This window comes from Mobula hypostoma, chromosome 9, assembly GCF_963921235.1.
Source record: "Mobula hypostoma chromosome 9, sMobHyp1.1, whole genome shotgun sequence".
Classification (NCBI taxonomy): domain Eukaryota; kingdom Metazoa; phylum Chordata; class Chondrichthyes; order Myliobatiformes; family Myliobatidae; genus Mobula; species Mobula hypostoma.
This window is the reverse complement of record NC_086105.1, coordinates 144,259,537-144,278,192: the sequence shown is the minus strand read 5'-3', so window position 1 is coordinate 144,278,192 and position 18,656 is coordinate 144,259,537. Positions and strand designations below refer to the sequence as shown.

At 46.2% G+C, this 18,656-nt stretch overlaps 1 protein-coding gene across 3 annotated transcripts in view; it reads right to left on the bottom strand.

The window, feature by feature from the left end:
* LOC134352132 (platelet-derived growth factor subunit A-like) overlaps positions 1-10,628 on the bottom strand; it is an 83,714-nt gene extending 73,086 nt beyond the window's left edge. The window contains exons 1-2 of one of the 3 annotated variants that reach the window (XM_063059359.1): positions 10,243-10,628; positions 8,532-8,628 (exon numbers count right to left, since the gene is read on the bottom strand). In XM_063059359.1, the coding sequence (XP_062915429.1) occupies positions 8,532-8,628; positions 10,243-10,302 (157 nt within the window). In that variant the 5' untranslated portion in view covers positions 10,303-10,628. The remainder of the gene's footprint in view (positions 1-8,531; positions 8,629-10,242) is intronic. The other 2 variants (XM_063059358.1, XM_063059356.1) reach the window with 2 other exon arrangements.
* Positions 10,629-18,656: the final 8,028 nt, after the last annotated feature.

The following is an 18,656-nucleotide window of genomic DNA, read 5'->3' as shown; positions in this document are numbered from 1 at the left end:
AAAAAAAATGAGCCAAGACCCTTTATCATTTCCTTCCACCATTCATATTCAGATTTAGTTTCATTTATATATCACACATACATCGATACACACAGTGAAATACATTGTTTGCGTTAACAACTAACACAACCTAACAATGTGCTGGGGAGTCCGCAATTGCCGCCACACGTTCTGGTTCCACTTTCTGTGTAAAGGACTTCTGTCTGACAATCTCCCAACCCCCGTATAGAACAAGAACCCAAAATACAACAAAACCATAAGACACAGGAGCAGAGTTGGGCCATTCAGTCCATCAAGTTTGCTCTGCCATTTTGTCATGGCAAATTTATTATCCCTCTTAACACCATTTTCCTACCTGCTTCATACAGCCTTTGACGCCTTTACGAATCAAGAACCTAGCAACCTTTAAATTTACCCACTGACTCGGCCTCCACAGCCATCTGCGTCAATGAATTCCACAGATTCACCACCCTCTGACCAAAGAAATTCCTGCTCATCTCTGTTCTAAAAGCATAACCTTCTTTTCTGAGGCTGTGCCCTCTGGTCCTAGACTCCCCCACTATGGGAAACATCCTCTCCACACCCAGTCTATCCAAGCCTTTCAACATTGGATAGGTTTCAGTTGAGGTCCCCCCACATGGATAAAGTCAATCGAACACTTCTGGGATTATGACCATTCGTCATGGATGCGAAGCATTAATTTTTGACCATCTCAATAATAAGCACTCTACTAAATAAGAGGAAATTTAGCCTTTTATTTAACTTGTTACATATTCTTTTATTTGCCACCAAAATAACATTAAAGGATGCAAACAATAGAGGAATTTTCACACTTCTGTAATCTCAGGCTTTTTCCACCAAGGGCAAGTTAGACTAGAACTAAAGGTCATGGTTAAGAGTGAAAGTTGTAATGTTTAAGTAGGACACGAGGAGAAACTTGTTTGCTCACAGGTTGGTGAGAGTGTGGAATGAGCTGCCAGTAGAAGTGGTGGATTCAGGTCCGATTTCAACATTTAAGAGAAATTTGGATAGGTATATGGATGGGAGGGCCAGCCAGTGGCATCATCACTGGACTTAGAGATGGATAGTCCTGAGTCCAAATCCAGCCGTATCTGCGCAGAAGAAAGACCTGACAATCTACTTCCATGTCTTGCCATGAAAACCCTACGGACAACTACGCTATCCATAGGGTCAACGTAAGTCGCCGGCGACTCAACAGCACTCAACAACAACATATGGATGGGAGGGCTATGCAGGGCTATGTTCTGGGTGCAGGTCAATGGGACTCAGCAGATTAATCGTTCAGCACAGACAAGGTGGGCCAAAGGGCCTGATTCTGTGCTGTAGTCCTCCATAACGTCAGGACTTCTATCAAGAAGTATAATCATCATATTTGCCAAACAAAGCATGGCTTTTCTGATCTGTAAGCCTATTGCTTCACCTTAAGTACATAACACATCCAAGCAGCACCCACTAAAAAGTTTAACAGTTAAAATTTCTGTTTAGAAGCAGTTGAATATAACTTATTGGGCATTAAATTATAAGAAGACAGAGCCATTCTGCAGCATATATACTCTAGGTCCACTTTCCTACATACTTCCTTTGCCCAATAAAGTGGCCACTGGGCATATGTTCATGGCCTTCTGCTGCCGTAGCCAAAGATCATGGTTGTGCATTCAGAGATGCTCTTCTGTACACTACTGTTATAAAGCATGGTTACTTGAGTTACTGCCCCCTACTGTCAGCTTGAACCAGTCTGGCCATTCTCCTCTGATCTCTCTCATTAACAAAGCATTTTCGCCCACAGTACTGCTGCTCTCTGGATGCTTTTGGGTTTTTCACACCATTCTCTGTAAACTCTCGAGACTGTTGTGTTGGAAAATCCCAAGAATCAGCAGTTTCTGAGACATTCAAACCATCCAATCTGGCACCGACAGTCACTCAGATCACATTTCTTCCCCAATTTGATGTTTGGTCTGAACAGCTGAACCTCCTGACCATGTCTGCATGGTCTTATGCATTGAGTTGCTGCCACATGATTGACTGATTAGATATATGCATTTACAAGCAGATGTACAGGTGCAGCTAATAAAGTGGCCAATATTTGGAAATATCACACTATCAGAGCGCCAGTTTGTTAAATTAAACTCATCTATGTTTTAATCTGCAGCGAACTCAAACTAGTGTTTATAGAAAACACTCTTGTTATCAGTGAGAAACACAGACAAGTTGAGTCTGTCTTCTGCATTGTACAGTCTCAGTTCTGTCCAGCCCCAACTCTAAACACCTTCATTTCCAAAAGTGTCTGCAGAACAAAGACTGATATCCTGTAGATTACACTCATTTAAAAAAACTGCAAGGAAAGTTTTGGTACAATAAGCTGAGAGTATAAGGGGAAATCTCTCTCAGTACCATGCCTCTGTGGCTGTCCTAATGGATAATTCCTCTGGATTTTCCATTTTATTTTACATATTCAAGAGACCATTAAGATACAGGAGTAAATTTAGACCATTTAGCCCATCTAGTCTGCTCTGCCTTTCTATCACAGCTGGTTAAGATTCAAACCCATTCTTCCCGTAACCCTTAACCCCATGAGCAATGAAAAACCTGGCAATCTCTACCTTAAATACAGCTAATGACTTGGCCTCCACAGCCGACTATGGCAAGAAATTTCCACAGATTCACCCCCCCCCCCCGGTTGAAGAAATTCCTTCTCATCTCCGCTTTAAAAGGCCATCCCTTTTTTCTGAGGCTGTGCCCTCAGATTTTAGACCTCTCCTACTACAAGAAACATCCTCTCCATGCCCACTCTATCCAAGACTTCCTGCATCTGGAAGATTTCCATGAGGTATTCCCTCATCCTTCTTTACTCCATCAAGTACAGGAACAGAGACATTAAACGCTCCTCAGGGATTCATCATCATCATTATGTCGTATCATGTAGGTGATAATGGTTTTTCTGTGACCATGATTGTTCTTGGCAAATTTTTCTACAGAAGTGGTTTGCCATTGCCTTCTTCTGGGCAGTGTCTTTACAAGACGGGTGACCCCAGTCATTATCAATACAGATTGTCTGCCTGACATCAGTGGTCGCATAACCAGGACTTGTGATGGTCATACGACCATCCACCACCTGCTCCCATGGCTTCATGTGACCGTGATCGGGGTGGGGGGGGGCACTAAGCAGCCTTTCCCCAGGGATAACCTGCAGGCTCGCAGAGGGAAGGAGCACCTTACACCTCATTCGGTTGACGTGTACTGTACCTCCACCTCAGAGACTAAGCCTTTCCATCCATGTTGCGGCATGGCCCGTTTCTCTACTCAGGTCAACAATGATTTTTTTTTTTGAAATAAGTTTTCAAATTAAAGGTTTCTGTCTATTTATCTTATATTTTTATTTAGTGATACAACACAGTAAGAGGCCCTTCTGGCCCAGTGAGCCTGTGTTGCACAAGTACACCCATGTGTCCAATTAAGCTAGTCACCCATACTTCTTTGGAGTGTGGGAAACCGGAGCACCCGGGGGAAACCCATGGGGGTCAGGGGGAGAATGTACAAACTCCTTATAGATGGTGGCAGGAATTGAACCAGGGTCATAGTAACCACTATGCTACCATACTGTCCCTACGGTATTCATTTCTTTGTGTATGAATCTCCCTAAAGTACAGTTACTATTACAATTTCTGTTAGTTACTTTCTTTCTAACTAGTGCAGTGGCTTTAGTATAGTGTAGGTTGCAACCAGTGAAATATAGAATCACAGGACTGTCTTAGGCAAAGAAGCCTGTTGTTTGGCCCACTTCTTCCATCCCTTTTCCCCCATCACCTCAACACCGAACTGATTCCACAACTTAAAGACTCACTTTCAAGGACTCTACAACTCATGTTCTCAGTATTTTTTATTTACTTGTCTAATTATTTATTTATCTATCTATTATTATTTTTATTAATTGTTTTTGTATTTGCACAGCTATGTATTAATTTATCGGATTTGCACAGTTTTGTCCTGTTTTGCATATTGGTTGTTTGTCAGTCTCTGTGTGTAGTTTTTCACTGATTCTATTACATTTCTTTACTTTACTGTGAATGCCTGCAAGAAAATGAATGTCAGGGTAGTATATGGTGACATATACGTATTTTGAAAATAAACTTTCTTTGAACTTTGAACATGCTTTCCTGAAGGTGTGTAAATTACTTTTCACCAAATGGTTTTCTACCTTACTTTACTTCGCCCAGATTGACGCCAGCCTTTTAGATGGTTAGTTCTAGTTCTCTGCTGCTTATTAAGTTTTAGTCACATCAGCCTTGTGCTTCTGCCATCACTATTGCATGTTTCAAAGAAATGAATTATACACATATGTAAATATACAGTGTGTGCGTGTGTGTGTGTATGTGTATATATATACACACACACATATATATACACATATCCATTTAGTCCAGCACCTTCACTCTGTCTGCCACAACAGTCGAGATTTCCTGGTGGTGACACATTTTAATTCTACTTCCCATTCCCATTCCAACTTTTTAGTCCATGGCCTCCTCTACTGCCATGATGATGAGGTGACTCTCAGATTGGAGGATCAACACCTCATATTCCATCTGGGTCACCTCCAACCTGATGGTACGAACATCAATTGTTCTAACTTCCAGTAATTCCGCCCTCCCCACCTTCCCCTTCTCTCTTTTTTCCAATCTCCATTCTTTCTCCCCGCTCACCCCTTCTCTTCTCACCTGCCCATCACCTCCCTCTAGTGCCCCTCCTCCTTCCCTTTCTCCCATGGCCCACTCTCCTCATCTATCACATTCCTTCTTCTTCAGCCCTTTACCTCTTCCACCTATCACGTCCCACCTTCTCACTTTATACCCCACCCACCTTCCCCCTCACCTGGTCTCACCTATCATCTGCCAGCTTGTACTCCTTTCCTCGGCCCCTCCCACTTCGTATTCTGGCTTCTTCCCCCTACCTTTCCAGCCCTGATGATGGATTTCAACTCAAAGCGTCAACTGTTCGTTCTCACCATAGATGCTGCCTAACCTGCTGAATTCCTCCAACATTTTCTTTGTTGCTGTAAAAAAAAACGTTGCAGCTCTTCTCAACGACAGTCAACTCTGACCAAACTGAACGTCCGTGCAGCTCCCTATTGTCCTGATCATGTGTCTGGTCTGTTTGTATTGAGGCTGAGGGTGTGCAGATGTCAAAGGGAAAACAAAGATAGAAGCAAGACCTTTGTCGAGTTATTTACTAACATTTGCAGTGATCTGAACAAAATTATGACGAAACAATTGACCTTTACTTGTCCCCAGGCAGTAAGGGGAGATTAACACCTCTACCCACTAACCCACCGTTTGACACCCCCAACCACCACTACTTTATCATTTCCTGTCAGAGTCACCTTATCTATAGATACTCTTGTGCCTAGTGTCACAACTTAATAGACACACGATCAATCTACCTTATGTATTTATATTTATTGTGTTTTGTACCTGTGAAGAGAACAAATTTCAGGTTGTATACAGTATACATTCTCTGATATTAAAGGAGCCTATATCTAAATGTAAAATCTAATCTTCTGTTTCTGTTTCTACTGCCTCTGTTTCTATCACACGGTATAAAAACCGTTGGGGGGGGCCACGGTAGCATAGCGGTTAACATAATGCCTTACTGTACCAGCGACCCAGGTTCAATTCCTGCTGCAGTCTCCCCGAGATCACACGCGTTTCCTCCCACATTCCAAAAACGTACGGGTTAGTACATTAACTGGTCGCATGTGTGTTACTGTGTGGCAGAGTTTCATTGGGCCGGAAGGGCCTATTACTGAGCTGTATCCCTAAATTTAATTTTATTCAAAAGTAAGCTCAAAATTTTGCTAAACATTCTGAGATCTAAATCTTCAGTGATGTTCAACAACAGAGTAAGAAGAATATTTAGCCCTGAATTTTTGTTTTAATTATTACATTAATAAGGCAATGAAGAAGCCCAGTGGAACCACTGAGTCACAGAAACACTACATCGCAGAAAATACCAGTTGGCCCATTAATTCCAGACTGGCTCAATTCAAGAGATTCCCGATAAGTCTCTCATCCTATGACATCAAAAGTATTTTTCCTGCTCATAAAGTTGCTGGCCAACACTTATGTAAGAATCTCTATTCAAATAAACCAACTGATAGTTTATTTCAATATTGTTTGTGGGAACTGCTGCTCTTCCAAACATCTGTGGCAAAAGCACTTCATTTCTGTGAAGTACTTTGAATGTCCTTGAAAACTCAAAAATGTATTCAAAAGATGCTGTCAAAAAATGGTGTATTTTTCCCCATCTTGCAATAATAGTTTAAAGTAGAGACATGAGAGACTGCAAACACTGGAATGTGGAGCTAAAGGCTGGAGGAATTTAGTAGGCCGGGCAGCATTTGTGGAGGGAAATGGACAGTCGTCATTTCAGGTCCAGAACCCTCACCTGTACTGAGTATTCTAAAAACACAAGAGATTCTGCAGATGCTGGAAATGCAGAGCAACACATAAAATGCTGGAGGAACTCAGCAGGCCAGGAGGCATCCATAGAGAGGAATAAACAGTCAACGTTTCGAGTCCAAAACGTAGATTGTTTGTTCACCTCACTGGATGCTGCCAAGCCTCCTGAGTTCCTCCAGCTTTGTGTGTGTGTGTGTGTGTGTGTGTGTGTTGTGCTGAGGATTTAAAAGTTGCCCTTTAAGTACGGCTTTGAGGTTAGTTCCATTTATGTACAGACTAAAATTATAAAATAAATTGTTCTGTGGTAATTTAACTCTGTGTGTCCAGCCATGTATGTATGGGGTACAGTGAACCACCGCAGTTAGTGTCATACAGTTATATGGCTAGGAAATAGGCCCTTCAGCCCAACTCATCTATGCCAGCTGTGTTCCCATCTGCCCACATTTGTCCCACAGTCCTCAAGCACTGTATTCCACAAAACATCACCGCATTTATTTATTTTATTTAGAGATACAGCACAGTAACAAACAGGCCTTACCGGCCCAATGAGCCTGGGCCACCCAATTACACCCATACCCAATTAGCCTATCAAGCGGTACGTCTTTGGGATGTGGGAGGAAACCCGGGCGGTCACGGGGAGAAGGTACAAACTCCTTAAAGAGGGCGGCGGGAACTGAACCCAGGTCGCTGGCACGGTAATAGTGTGGGTTTCCTCCGGGTGTTTGGGTTCCCACAGTCCAAAGACATACCGGCTGGTAGGTTAATTAGTCACAGTAAACTGTTCCATCATTAGGCTACGGTTAAATCAGGGGGAGGAGGTTGCTGGACAGCAAGGCTCAACAGGACAGAAGGGCCTGTTTCGTGCTGTATCTTAGTAAATAAATAGACAAATAAACAAACAAATAAACATAAATAAAATTGATAGATAAATCAATTGTGCTAACTGCTACACTACCTCTAATAAGTGCCCCTTTTAATAAATTACTACAGATGTGCAATACATGAGGCTATAAGACAAAGGAGCCAAATTAGGCCATTTGGCCCATCAAGTCTGCTCTGCCACTAGGAGCGGCACAGTAGTGTAGTGGTCAGCACAGATTACAGTACAGGCGACCGGGGTTCGATTCCCACCGCTGCCTATCAGGAGCTGGTACATTCTCCCCATGACCGCGTGGGTTTCCTCCGGGTGCTCTGGTTTCCTCCCAAAGTCCGATGATGTACCGCTTGGTAGGTTAATAGGGTCATTGTAACTCGTCCGGCGATTAGGCTCAGATTAAAATTGTGGGTTGTTGGGCAGAGTGGCTCAAAGGGCCGGAAGGGCCTATTCTGTGCTGTATCTCAATAAATTAATCAATAACTTCCAGTTTTCCCAATTTTTATTTCACTCTTCTACGCCCCTTTATTGCCAACTAAGTAAGATGCTTTAACTTTAAATTACTTTTTTGAGTTATCTAACAGTTTATACCATCTGCCCAGAATCACTGGTGGAGATGAGAGTTCTGTGTTTAACAAGTAAAGTACAAATAAGGGATATTTCGAATGGAGTCACTCTCTGGTTAATTTTTACCACGTGCTACTTCTGAGGGCGTTGGGAAGGGTTGCTGTCAGTCTGTGACACACACCAACCGTCTACAGAGAAGCAAAATCTAATCACTGTTTGCATGTAGACACCGCAGATTATCAGCCAGCCAAGCGCTCGCTCACTGTGGGATGGGGAATGCGTCTTTGACTGTGGACCGGGTCCAAGAATGCAGTTACAAAGCTCTAATATTTTCTGTGAGGTAAAACCGGGTGCTCTGCGCCTGGATGTGCCAAGGACGGCAAAGTTACGCGGCATTTTGCCCCAGGGTCGCTAGCAGTCTGTGGTGTGTGTGTGTGTGTGTGTGTGTGCGTGTCTCAATTTCTGACCCCCGGCTGGAGACAAGGCAGAAACAAATAGAAACTGCCATTGTGAAGAGCACGTCGTACTGTACAAGGCCATACGGCGGAGAAGGAATTAAAATTCACACATCCATATGTATATATATATATAATATGATGCACTTAAACATAATTTACCTACGGATTCAATCTCCAGGAGGCGCTGAAGATCACGGATACTGGTAATATCGCTGTGTGCCAACTTCTCCAACAGTTCTGGGGGAAATTCGGTTTCCTTTAAACAAAATAACAAATTAGCGTGCAGTACTGTGAAAGAGCGGCGTGACTTTTCCTTGACGGTGGAAAAAAGTTTTGACAGTTTCTACCAAACTTGTAAAGTTTCTTTTTATTTGGTGTGTAGATAATCAGATGTCAGGTTTATTAGATCAAGCCCTGCTCACACAGTGTGGAACTTCACGATACTGAAAGGGGAAAGGAGGGGGGCGAGGGAGTGAGGTGGCATTGAGCACGGTTCTTTGCAGGACTGGTATCTTTCGTACTGCCGCCTGCTCTGATGTTACCGACAGGCACGGAAAACCGCGCCTGCAATTCAATACTACAGAGGCCAACACTCGTTCCCTCTGGTTCCCAGCCAGGCGTTCACTGAAGACCCCAAGTGCCACAGCCGAGTGCAGCAAGAAGCTACCCGGCTCGTGGTGCGGCACTTGGCGCTTTTGTTTCCTTCAAACTTTCCAGCGGATAATAACGGGGATCCCTCAAACTTCAGGGAGGGATTCTGACACGGAGAGCCTATTGTCCCCACCCCAGACGGAGTAAAACCCCACGCAGGACCACCCCGGCCCCTACACACAGACCCTCACACGCTTACTCAGACTTAAGTGACTACAGATAGACACACACAACTCACGCTTAAACACACACTGAGACACAGCCCACAGGCACATACTTAGAATGACTTGAATAAAGTCAGACAGACAGACACAGACACACACCGCTTCAACATACACTGAGAGACACAGACGGACAGACACACAAATGAATCACCCCAAACACACACCACCAGACAGGCCCACAGCAGTGAGAGAGAGATTGGGGGGGGTGGGACAGAGAGAGAGAGTGTGAGATAGAGAGAGGAAGAGAGAGGAAGAGAGAGGGAGTGAAAGAGAGACAGAGGGAGAGAGAAAGAGAGAGGGAGGGTGTTGGTGTTAGGAAAAGAAGGGAGAGGAGAGAGGGAGCGTCGCTCCCCTTCTTCACACACCCACAATGACCCACACATCTCCCGTGTAACAAAGCTCCCCCACCCTCACACACACACTAACGATCACCCACAAAGTTTTCCAGCGGTAACTATAATCTGTTGTCCCTCTCCCCCACGCCTCCCCTGCTCAGTCTCAGAGCGGCTGGTGTCTTTTTCAGGCAACGATTGTCCCCACTCTCCCCTCACGGTCCATTCGCATGGTTTTAGTTTTAAACTGTTAAGTGAATAGCGAGGCGCTTGGCAGCGCAAGTCGAAACCTGCCACAGTAAAAAAAATGCTGTCACGCACCAAAATTGCAACGCCAAAATATCCCTTTCCCAAGGCAATAAAACACACTCCGACGCCTGGGCTGAAGAAAGGGAGGGGGGAATAAAATGGACATTTGCAAAAAAAAAGTGACCGTACATGCAAATGTCCGAGCGGGTAGCGCGCCGATCCAGTGTGCACCGTCAGGGCAGCAAACAGAGCAGGCTTCGGGCTCCGGGCTCCGTGTCAGTTTCTTTGACCGAAATGCAGAATCATCGCCCCTTAAAACGTAGAGAGAAAGTCACAGAGGCAGCTGCGAGCGATGCATTGACGCGTGCTGTGTAGGAACTGAAAGGGGGGAAAATATAAAGAGCACCCCCTTACCTCAGTGTACACGCCAGGCAGGTAACACAGTCCAAGCAGAAAGTAAAGTGTGAGTCTCATTTCGCTGGAATATAGTTTCTTTCAGGAAAAGGAACCGATCTTTTAGGAGCTCCGTTAGTGCCCCTGGACGAGCCAAATCCTCCACCATCCCTCGGGAAAAGTAACGAGTGCGGGCGCAGTTATTGTTACATTAGGTTTGTAAGTTTCCTTGCCGAGCTCCCTCTCTCTCTCTCTCTTCCTGCTCTCTCTCTCTCCCTGCTCTCTCACTCTCTCTCTCTCTCTCACTCCCTCCCTCTCTCTCTCTCTCACTCCCTCACTGGCATCGGGAGCTCGCCAGCCGGTAAATCTGCATATTTGTTTTGATCAGACCAAACACACTGGGAGAAAAAAAACCCATGAGTCAACAGTGCACCGTTTTGATACCGCCCATCACCTGTGTGCTGCTCACAGGGATGGGAAGGGAAAAGGGCTTGTGACTGAAGCTCAACTTAAATCCCTTTTTTTTCTCTCTCGAAAGAAAGGACGAGTGCGTTACCAGATGCAGTTTAAACTCCCCAAAACTTTTTTTTTTGGTATGGCATGTGTGTCTGCCTCTGCAGTTTCGTTTTATTTTTGTACATCTATGTCAGCTGGAGGTGCCGGTTCTTGTAATTTGCAGTTGGACCCCACAGAATTGGCCCGGTTGGAGGAATAATCCCTCTGTACTCGGACAGAGAGACGGGGAGAGGGTGGGGGGTGGTTGAGACAGTGCTGGGAGCCCATGATCACCGTGGTCTGACAAAGGAACAGAGACTGATTGAGTGGTCTAGGGTTTTTTTTTCGCTTCCCAAGCCCGCGAAGCTGCAAAGTGAAACGACTTGCAAAATTGGGCTTCACATCACGTCTCCCGAGAAAGAGAAAGGGAGGGAGAGGGATCGAGAACACGGTGTCCGCCTAGGGGAACCTGCTGGTGGGCAGATTGTTGTGTCTTGATTTCGTTCCATCGCTCTGGGGAATGAGGGGGTCATTTTTAATGTGTTATCGTTAACCCTAGACTCCCCTTGCCCACACACATGGGAATTGGGAGGGAGGTGGAGAGAGAGAAAGGGGGATGGGAGGGAATGGGAAGAGGGTGAAGAGGGGCGGTATAGGAAGTGAAGAGAGAGGGAATGGGGAGAGGGTGAGTGGGATGGAGGTATGGGAGGGGAGTGAAGAGAGGAAATGAGTGGGTGAGTGGGATGGAGAGAAGGGGAATGGGGAGGGGAGAGAGGGGGAATGTGAAGAGGGAGGGATGGGGAGGGAAGAGGGGAATGGGGAGGAGAGGGGGAATGTGAGGAGGGAGGGATGGGGAGAGGAGTGGAATGGGGACGGGAGGGAGAAATGGGGAGGGGACGAGAGGGGGGGAATGGGGAGGGGAGGAGAGAGGGAATGGGGAGGGGAGGGAGGGATGGGGAGGGGAGGAGAAATGGGGAGGGGAGGGAGGGATGGGGAAGGGAGGAGGGAGGGGTAAGGTGAGGTCTGGGTAAGAAGGATAAGGAGATGCGAAGGAAATGAAGAGGGATTGTGGGGATGAGGTATAGAAGGGATGATAAGATGAGGAGGGATGGAGTGAGAGGAGATGAGGAGGAAGACACTCCTCACACTCCTCACCCTCTCCATTCCCCGCGCTCCGCCCCGGTTGCCACGAGCTGATTTTTCGTCGTACGCTCCTCTAATCACCGCCAGGCCAGAGGGGCAGCTCTGCCCAATCAGGAGCACCTCCCACCCACGTGGCCTCCTGACGTATCAGCCCGCCCGATCGGGGTTTCCGCGTGCCGCCCGGGCCCCGGGGATCGAGGCGCGCGGCATTCCCAGGAGCGAAGCGGCGCGTTGGGCTGCTGCTTGTGCTCTGGCCGCGCATCTTGCCTCGCTATCTTGAGCACATCTCGGAGCAACGGGATCAGTTCCTCGACGAAACCAGACAGACACGCTCCCTCTGCAAGGTGTGCATGAAAAAGTTATATCATAATTCCGTGGTGTGGCGCCAATAACCGGGACATTGAGCCTGGTACAGGGATAATTGTGCATCAAGAACACTCTCAATCGGATTTTAGAGTTACCCCTTTCTCGCTTCCACATTGGGCAGATGGTTAATTAAGCATTTTTTCTGTATTTATTTATTTTAAATGCATATTTTCTTTATCCCGAAACCACAGCGGCATAAAATTATCTCCAAAGAAGTAGATTGCAATCACTAAAGTATTTGCAAACACAGCAAAGAGAAATTCTGCCTCCTCCTATCTTTGGTGTTTTCTGCAGCTCCCATGTGTGTTTTATAAGTCGCTTTTGGCTCAGTCTTTGCCACTGAGATTTGTGCCATTTGGATATTTGGCCCGAAACACCATGTGAACCTGTCACTAAGAATTTCAGCAGTTACACTGTAATTTTCCTGGGAGGAATGATCCGTTGGTCGCACCCAGCCGCATATTGGCAATGCTAAAGTTATTTATCTGCATTGAAAGTGTTGAGAATTAAAATGCACAGAAATCTGTTTCCCCAAATCCCTTCAGTTTTATCACTGGAATTTGTTAAGAATGATACAGGAGTTGTTATAAACTTTAAGATTGCAAATACTTAACTGCTAAGAAGCAAAGCATCCATCAATTTCCTGGCTGGGCAGCAGGTCAGAATGCAACATTTGAAGAATGATACAGTGCATGATCTAAATTCTGGCCAACTTCAAACCACTGGGTACTGAAACCATGTCACATCTGCCAGTGCATTGCAGCAATGTGAAAAGCCAGCCTGTAGACATCTGTATCAGTCTGAACAAGTGTAGGGGTTTAGTGTAAGACCCAGATGACAAATAAATGTCAGGTTTTAATTTCTGTTAAATTGGGCTTCAAGCTGAATCTGAATCCGCTTTATTATCACTGACGTACGAAATTTGTTGTTTTTGGTAGCAGTACAGTGCAATACATTAAAAAGCTATAAATTACAATGAGAAATACCTATATAAAAATTAAATAAGTAGTGCTGAAATGTGAGGTTGTGTTCTCGGGCTGGTTCGTTGTCCGTTAATACATCTGCTGGCAGAGGGGAAGGAGGTGTTTCTAAAACATCAGCTCTTGAACCTCCTCCCTGCTAGCAGTAATGTAATGAGAAGAGGGCATGGCTTGGGTGGTGAGGGCTGGTACTGGTGGACGCCACCTTCTTCAGGCATTGCTTTTTGTTGAAGATGCCCTCGATGGTGGGGCGGTTAGCGCCCTTGGTGGAGCTGGCTGAGTTTGCAACCCTCTGGTTTTAATCATAGTCATAGTCATGCTTTATTGATCCCGGGGGAAATTGGTTTTCGCTACAGTTGCACCATAAATAATTAAATAGTAATATGTAAATTATGCCAGGAAATAAGTCCAGGACCAGCCTATTGGCTCAGGGTGTCTGACCCTCCAAGGGAGGAGTTGTAAAGTTTGATGGCCACAGGCAGGAATGACTTCCTGTGACGCTCCGTGCTGCATCTCGGTGGAATGAGTCTCTGGCTGAATGTACTCCTGTGCCCAACCAGTACATTATGTAGTGGATGGGAGACATTGTCCAAGATGGCATGCAACTTGGACAGCATCCTGTTTTCAGACACCCTGCGCCTTTGGTATATCCATACCAGACAGTGATGCAGAATCAGGGCCAGGTTCATTATCACTCAAACATGTTGTGAAGTTTGTTGTTTTGCTGCAGCAGTCAGTGCAATATATAAAATATACTCCAAATTACAATAAGATATACATACTGTATATATGTGTGTGTGTGTGTGTGTGTGTGAAAGAAAATAAGTAGCGCAAAAAGCATACAAAAATATTGACAAAGTCCTGACGAAGGGTCTGGGCCTGAAGCATCGACTGTATCTCTTCCTAGAGATGCCGCCTGGCCTGTTGCCTTCACCAGCAACTTTTATGTGTGTGTTGCTTGAAACTCCAGCATCTGCAGATTTCCTCGTGTTTGCAAAAATATTGAGATACTTTTAAGTGGCGGATTAGAAATCTGCCGGCTCCCAGTCAGACTGCAGTCCACCGCACACCTAGCGCGATGCTATTACAGCTCAGGGTATTCCAGAATTCAAAGTTTAATTCTGTCGCTGTCCGTAAGGAGTTTGTACGTTCCACTGAATGGGTTTCCTGCTGGTGCCCTGGTTTCCTCCCACAGTTCAAATTCCTACTGGTCCGTAGATTTATTGGCTGTTATAAATTACCATGTGATTATGCTAATGTTCATGCACCATTCAGAAATCCAATGGCAGAAGGAGAGAAGCTGTTCCTGAATCATTGAGTGTTACAAGGTTGGAGTTTTGGGAGCGGACCCAAAATGCAAGACACAGACACTGAAGTTCTAGGAACAGGACTAGATTTGTCAAGAAAGCAGGGGAAGAAACGACGCTGGACGTCGACACAGGCCCTGGACGAGACAAGGACACCGGGCCTGGGCTAGGACTAAGGCTAGAAGCACGGGACCCGGACGAACAAGGAGCCTGGACTAGGAACTCGGAACTCCGGAACCAGAGCCTGGATAAGGACCCGGAACTTGGGTCTTGACTTGGAACCGGAACCCAGGTCTAGGATCTTGGCAAGGACAGGACGTGGCTACAGGACAGGACGAGGTACACCAGCACAGGACGAGGAATCTCCAGAGCCGGGCTGGGCGAGGAACATGGACTGGAAGAGGCACCAGAACTGGATGAGGGCACGAAGCTCAGACTTGGACAGGGCTGGAACAGGGCGCCTGGACTTGGTCTTGGAGCACAGGAACATAGAGCCTTGGACTGGAGCACAGAGCCAGGACCCCTCCTTGGGGACAGGACTTAGGGCCAGGGCTCTACACGGAGTCAGGACCTAGGGCCGGGACCCAGGGCCGGGACCCTTACACAGAACACGGGGACACAAAGAGACAGTTCCAAACTCAACGATAGATAGTTCCTTATCATGGCGTGGCAGGGCTCCAGTCTCACTCCGGCGGTTGAACTTGACGGCGATGCAGGCCAGATAGCAGGCAAAGGTAACAGAGGAAAATTAGTGCCGAAGTAACTGTTGAGATAACCTGCCAGGGATTCAGAAGGGAGGGGAGCGAGAGAGAGAGAGAACCATCCAGCAGGGAATCCTTGGTTTGAGAGGTATTTATGTGCCAGCCCACAACAAGAATCAGGTGCCTCAACGTAACCGGGGAAAACCGGAAAACCTGGGGTAAGGATCAATGGACCGGACTGGACCGTGAACCGGAATACGGACTTCACGGACCGGACCGTGACATTGCGTGTGGGTCTTCAGGCTCCTGTATCTCCTCCTTGACGGTAGTGATGAGAAGAGGTTGTGTCCTGGATGGTGAGGGTCCTTCATGATGGATGGAGCCTTCTTGAGGCAATGCCTTTTGAAGGTGTCCTGGATGCTGAGGAGGCTAGTGCCCATGATGGAGCTGGTGAGTTTACAGTTTTCCGCAGTTTTTTTCTGATCCTGTGCAGTGGCCCCTCCACACCAGACGGTGATGCAACCAAGTCAGAATGCTCTCCGTGGCACATCTATAGAAATTTGCAAGAGTTTTTCGTGACATACCAAATCTCCTCAAACTCCTAATGAAATGTGGCCTTATTGTCTCCAAGGACCCCTGGATCCATCTGTCTAAATAAGCATGCACGCAAATCCTGTCTTCTGCCATAAAGAGAAATCCAGTAAATTCAGTTGTGGTAGAGCACGGTGCAGTCAGTTTACGCTGATCATCTGGTATCCATTTTACACTGGAGTAGGACATTCCCAGTCTGGGGTCCAGTAGAACATTGAACAGCAACGAGGAGGTGTACAGGATGGTAAGAGGCAGAGATGGAGTGGGCAGCCAGATTCTTCTTCCCAGGCTAATAGGAAGGCATCATTTTAAGGTGTTTGGAAGAAAGTACAGTGGGGGCGGGGGTGGTGGGCTTGTCAGGTATATTTTTTGACGCAGAGAGTGGTGGGTGCATGGAAAGCACTGCCAGGGGTGGAGGTAGGGTCAGGTACATTGGGGGGCATCTAAGAGACTCTCATATGGACACATGGATGCTATGTGGGAGGGTAGGGGTAAATTGATCTTAGAGTGGGTTGAAAGGTTGGCACAACATTGTGGGCCAGAGGGCCCTTACTGTGCTATACTGGTCTATGTAATAGCACAGGACAGGCCTTGTGACCCATGGTGCCGTACTGAACTAATGAAACTACTCATCAAATGTCTAGCTGAACTAATCCTTCTGCCACACAATGTCCATATGTTTCCATTTCCCACACTTTCATTTGCCTACCTAAGAGCCTGTTGAACGCCTCTGGCACCCACCAGTCTCTGTGTAAAACAAAAATTGCACCTTACATCTCCTTTGACCTTATCACTCTCACCTTAAGTGCATGCTTTCTGGTATAGAAACATAGAAAATAGGTGCAGGAGTAGGCCATTCAGCCCTTTGGGCCTGCACCGCCATTCAGTATGATCATGGCTGATCATCCAACTCAGAACCCTGTACCTGCCTTCTCTCCATGCCCCCTGATCCCTTTAGCCACAAGGGCCATATCTAACTCCCTCTTAAATATAGCTAATGAACTGGCCTCAACTGTTTTCTGTGGCAGAGAATTCCACAGATTCACCACTCTCTGTGTGAAGAAGTTTTTCCTCATCTCGGTCCTAAAAGGCTTCCCCTTTATCCTTAAGCTGTGACTTAAAACTGTATTAAATATTTCAACCCTGGGAAAATAAAGGATACTGGCTATCTATCTAAGCCTTACATCATCTTACAAACTTCCATCAGCTCCCACCACTCTACAGAAAACAACCCAAATTTGTCTAATGTCTCCTTTTAACACATGGCCGGCAGTATCCCAGTAAACCTCTTTTGCCGACTTTCCAAAACTTTGACACCCTTCCTATTATTGTTGTTCTTTTCCACACCTTATAGCACGTCGGGCGGTAACCTGCTGTTTCTTTAGCTTTTAAGCGACACACACAAAAAAAATGCTGGTGAACGCAGCAGGCCAGGCAGCATCTCTAGGAAGAGGTACAGTCGACGTTTTGGGCCGAGACCCTTCGTCAGGACTAACTGAAAGAAGAGCTTTTGGCTGTTTTTTTACAAGGCCGAGTTGCTAGTTCAACGCTTAACCCAGCAGGGATGGACAGTGAGCAAGGAGCCAGCCAGATTCGAACCCTGGACCGCCTGCCTTGAAGTCTGGTGTAGATGCCACTACACCACCAGCCGCCATTATGATTGTCATGCTTCAGCCTGATCACCAGGGGGCGCTGGAGTCCTCCAGGCTCTGCTGTGCCAGCTGCCCGGATTACTAGTCGATTATCTTCACTTGTGTCTCGTTTTAGTTATCAGTGTGCTTGGACCTTGTTTGGTTTCTCTATCCAAGTTCCTTCTGGTTTGTTTATCATGGTTTAGTCTTGCTGTAGTGAAGGTGGTTGCTACTCTAGATTGAACCAGCACTGTTATGGAGAGGTTCCATATCTTTAACCCATGAGCTACCAGGGGCGTCACAGACCAGGCGGACCCAAGCGCAGAGGAGACCAAAGATGAGGATGGCACTGAGTGGAGAATCTATACTTGAGGATTGGTTCGTAGAGAACGATCGAGAATCACCACACACAGGGTAGGTAAGCTTAAGACTGAGCAAAGACAAACAAAACAGAGGGAACTTAGATAGATAAACTAACCAAGGCGCAGGTGCACTGATAACCAAAACAGGACATAGGTATAAAAAAAATCAACTAATAATCAGGAGGGGAGGTGTGTCAAACCCAGGAGGACTCTGCCCCCCACCTCCCTGGTGATCAGACCAAAGCATGACAATAATAGGGTGACCAAAACTGAATGCAACACTTTAAATGCAGTCTGAGTTTTGTAAAGCTAAAACATTATTTCCCAATTCTCAAACTAAATTCCCCTTGTTTGCCACACTCTCAACCTGTGTAGTCACTTTCAGAGAGCTATGGATCTGGACCCCAAGCTTCCTCAAGATTTGATCTCCCAAAATGCAACACTTATACCAGAAGGCAAAGGAGCAGAATTATACCATCCAGCCCATCGAGTCTACTCTGCCATTCATCATAGCTGATTTGTTATCCCTCTCAACCCCATTCTCCTGCCTTCTCCCAATAGCTTTTTGATGCCCTGACTAATCAAGAAACTATCAGCATCTGCTTTAAATATACCCAATGACTCGGCCTCCACAGCCGTCTGTGGCAGTGAATTCCACAGATTCACCGCCTCTGGTTAAAGAAATTCTTCCTCATCCCTGTTCGAAGTGGACAATCTCCTGTTTTGATGCTGTGCCCTTGGGTCCGAGTCTGTCCCACTACAGGAAACACCCACTCTATCCAGGCCTTTCAGCATTCGATGTTTCTGTGAGATTTCCTCCTCCTTCCTCTGAACCTCAGAATGTAGAGGCCCAGAGCCT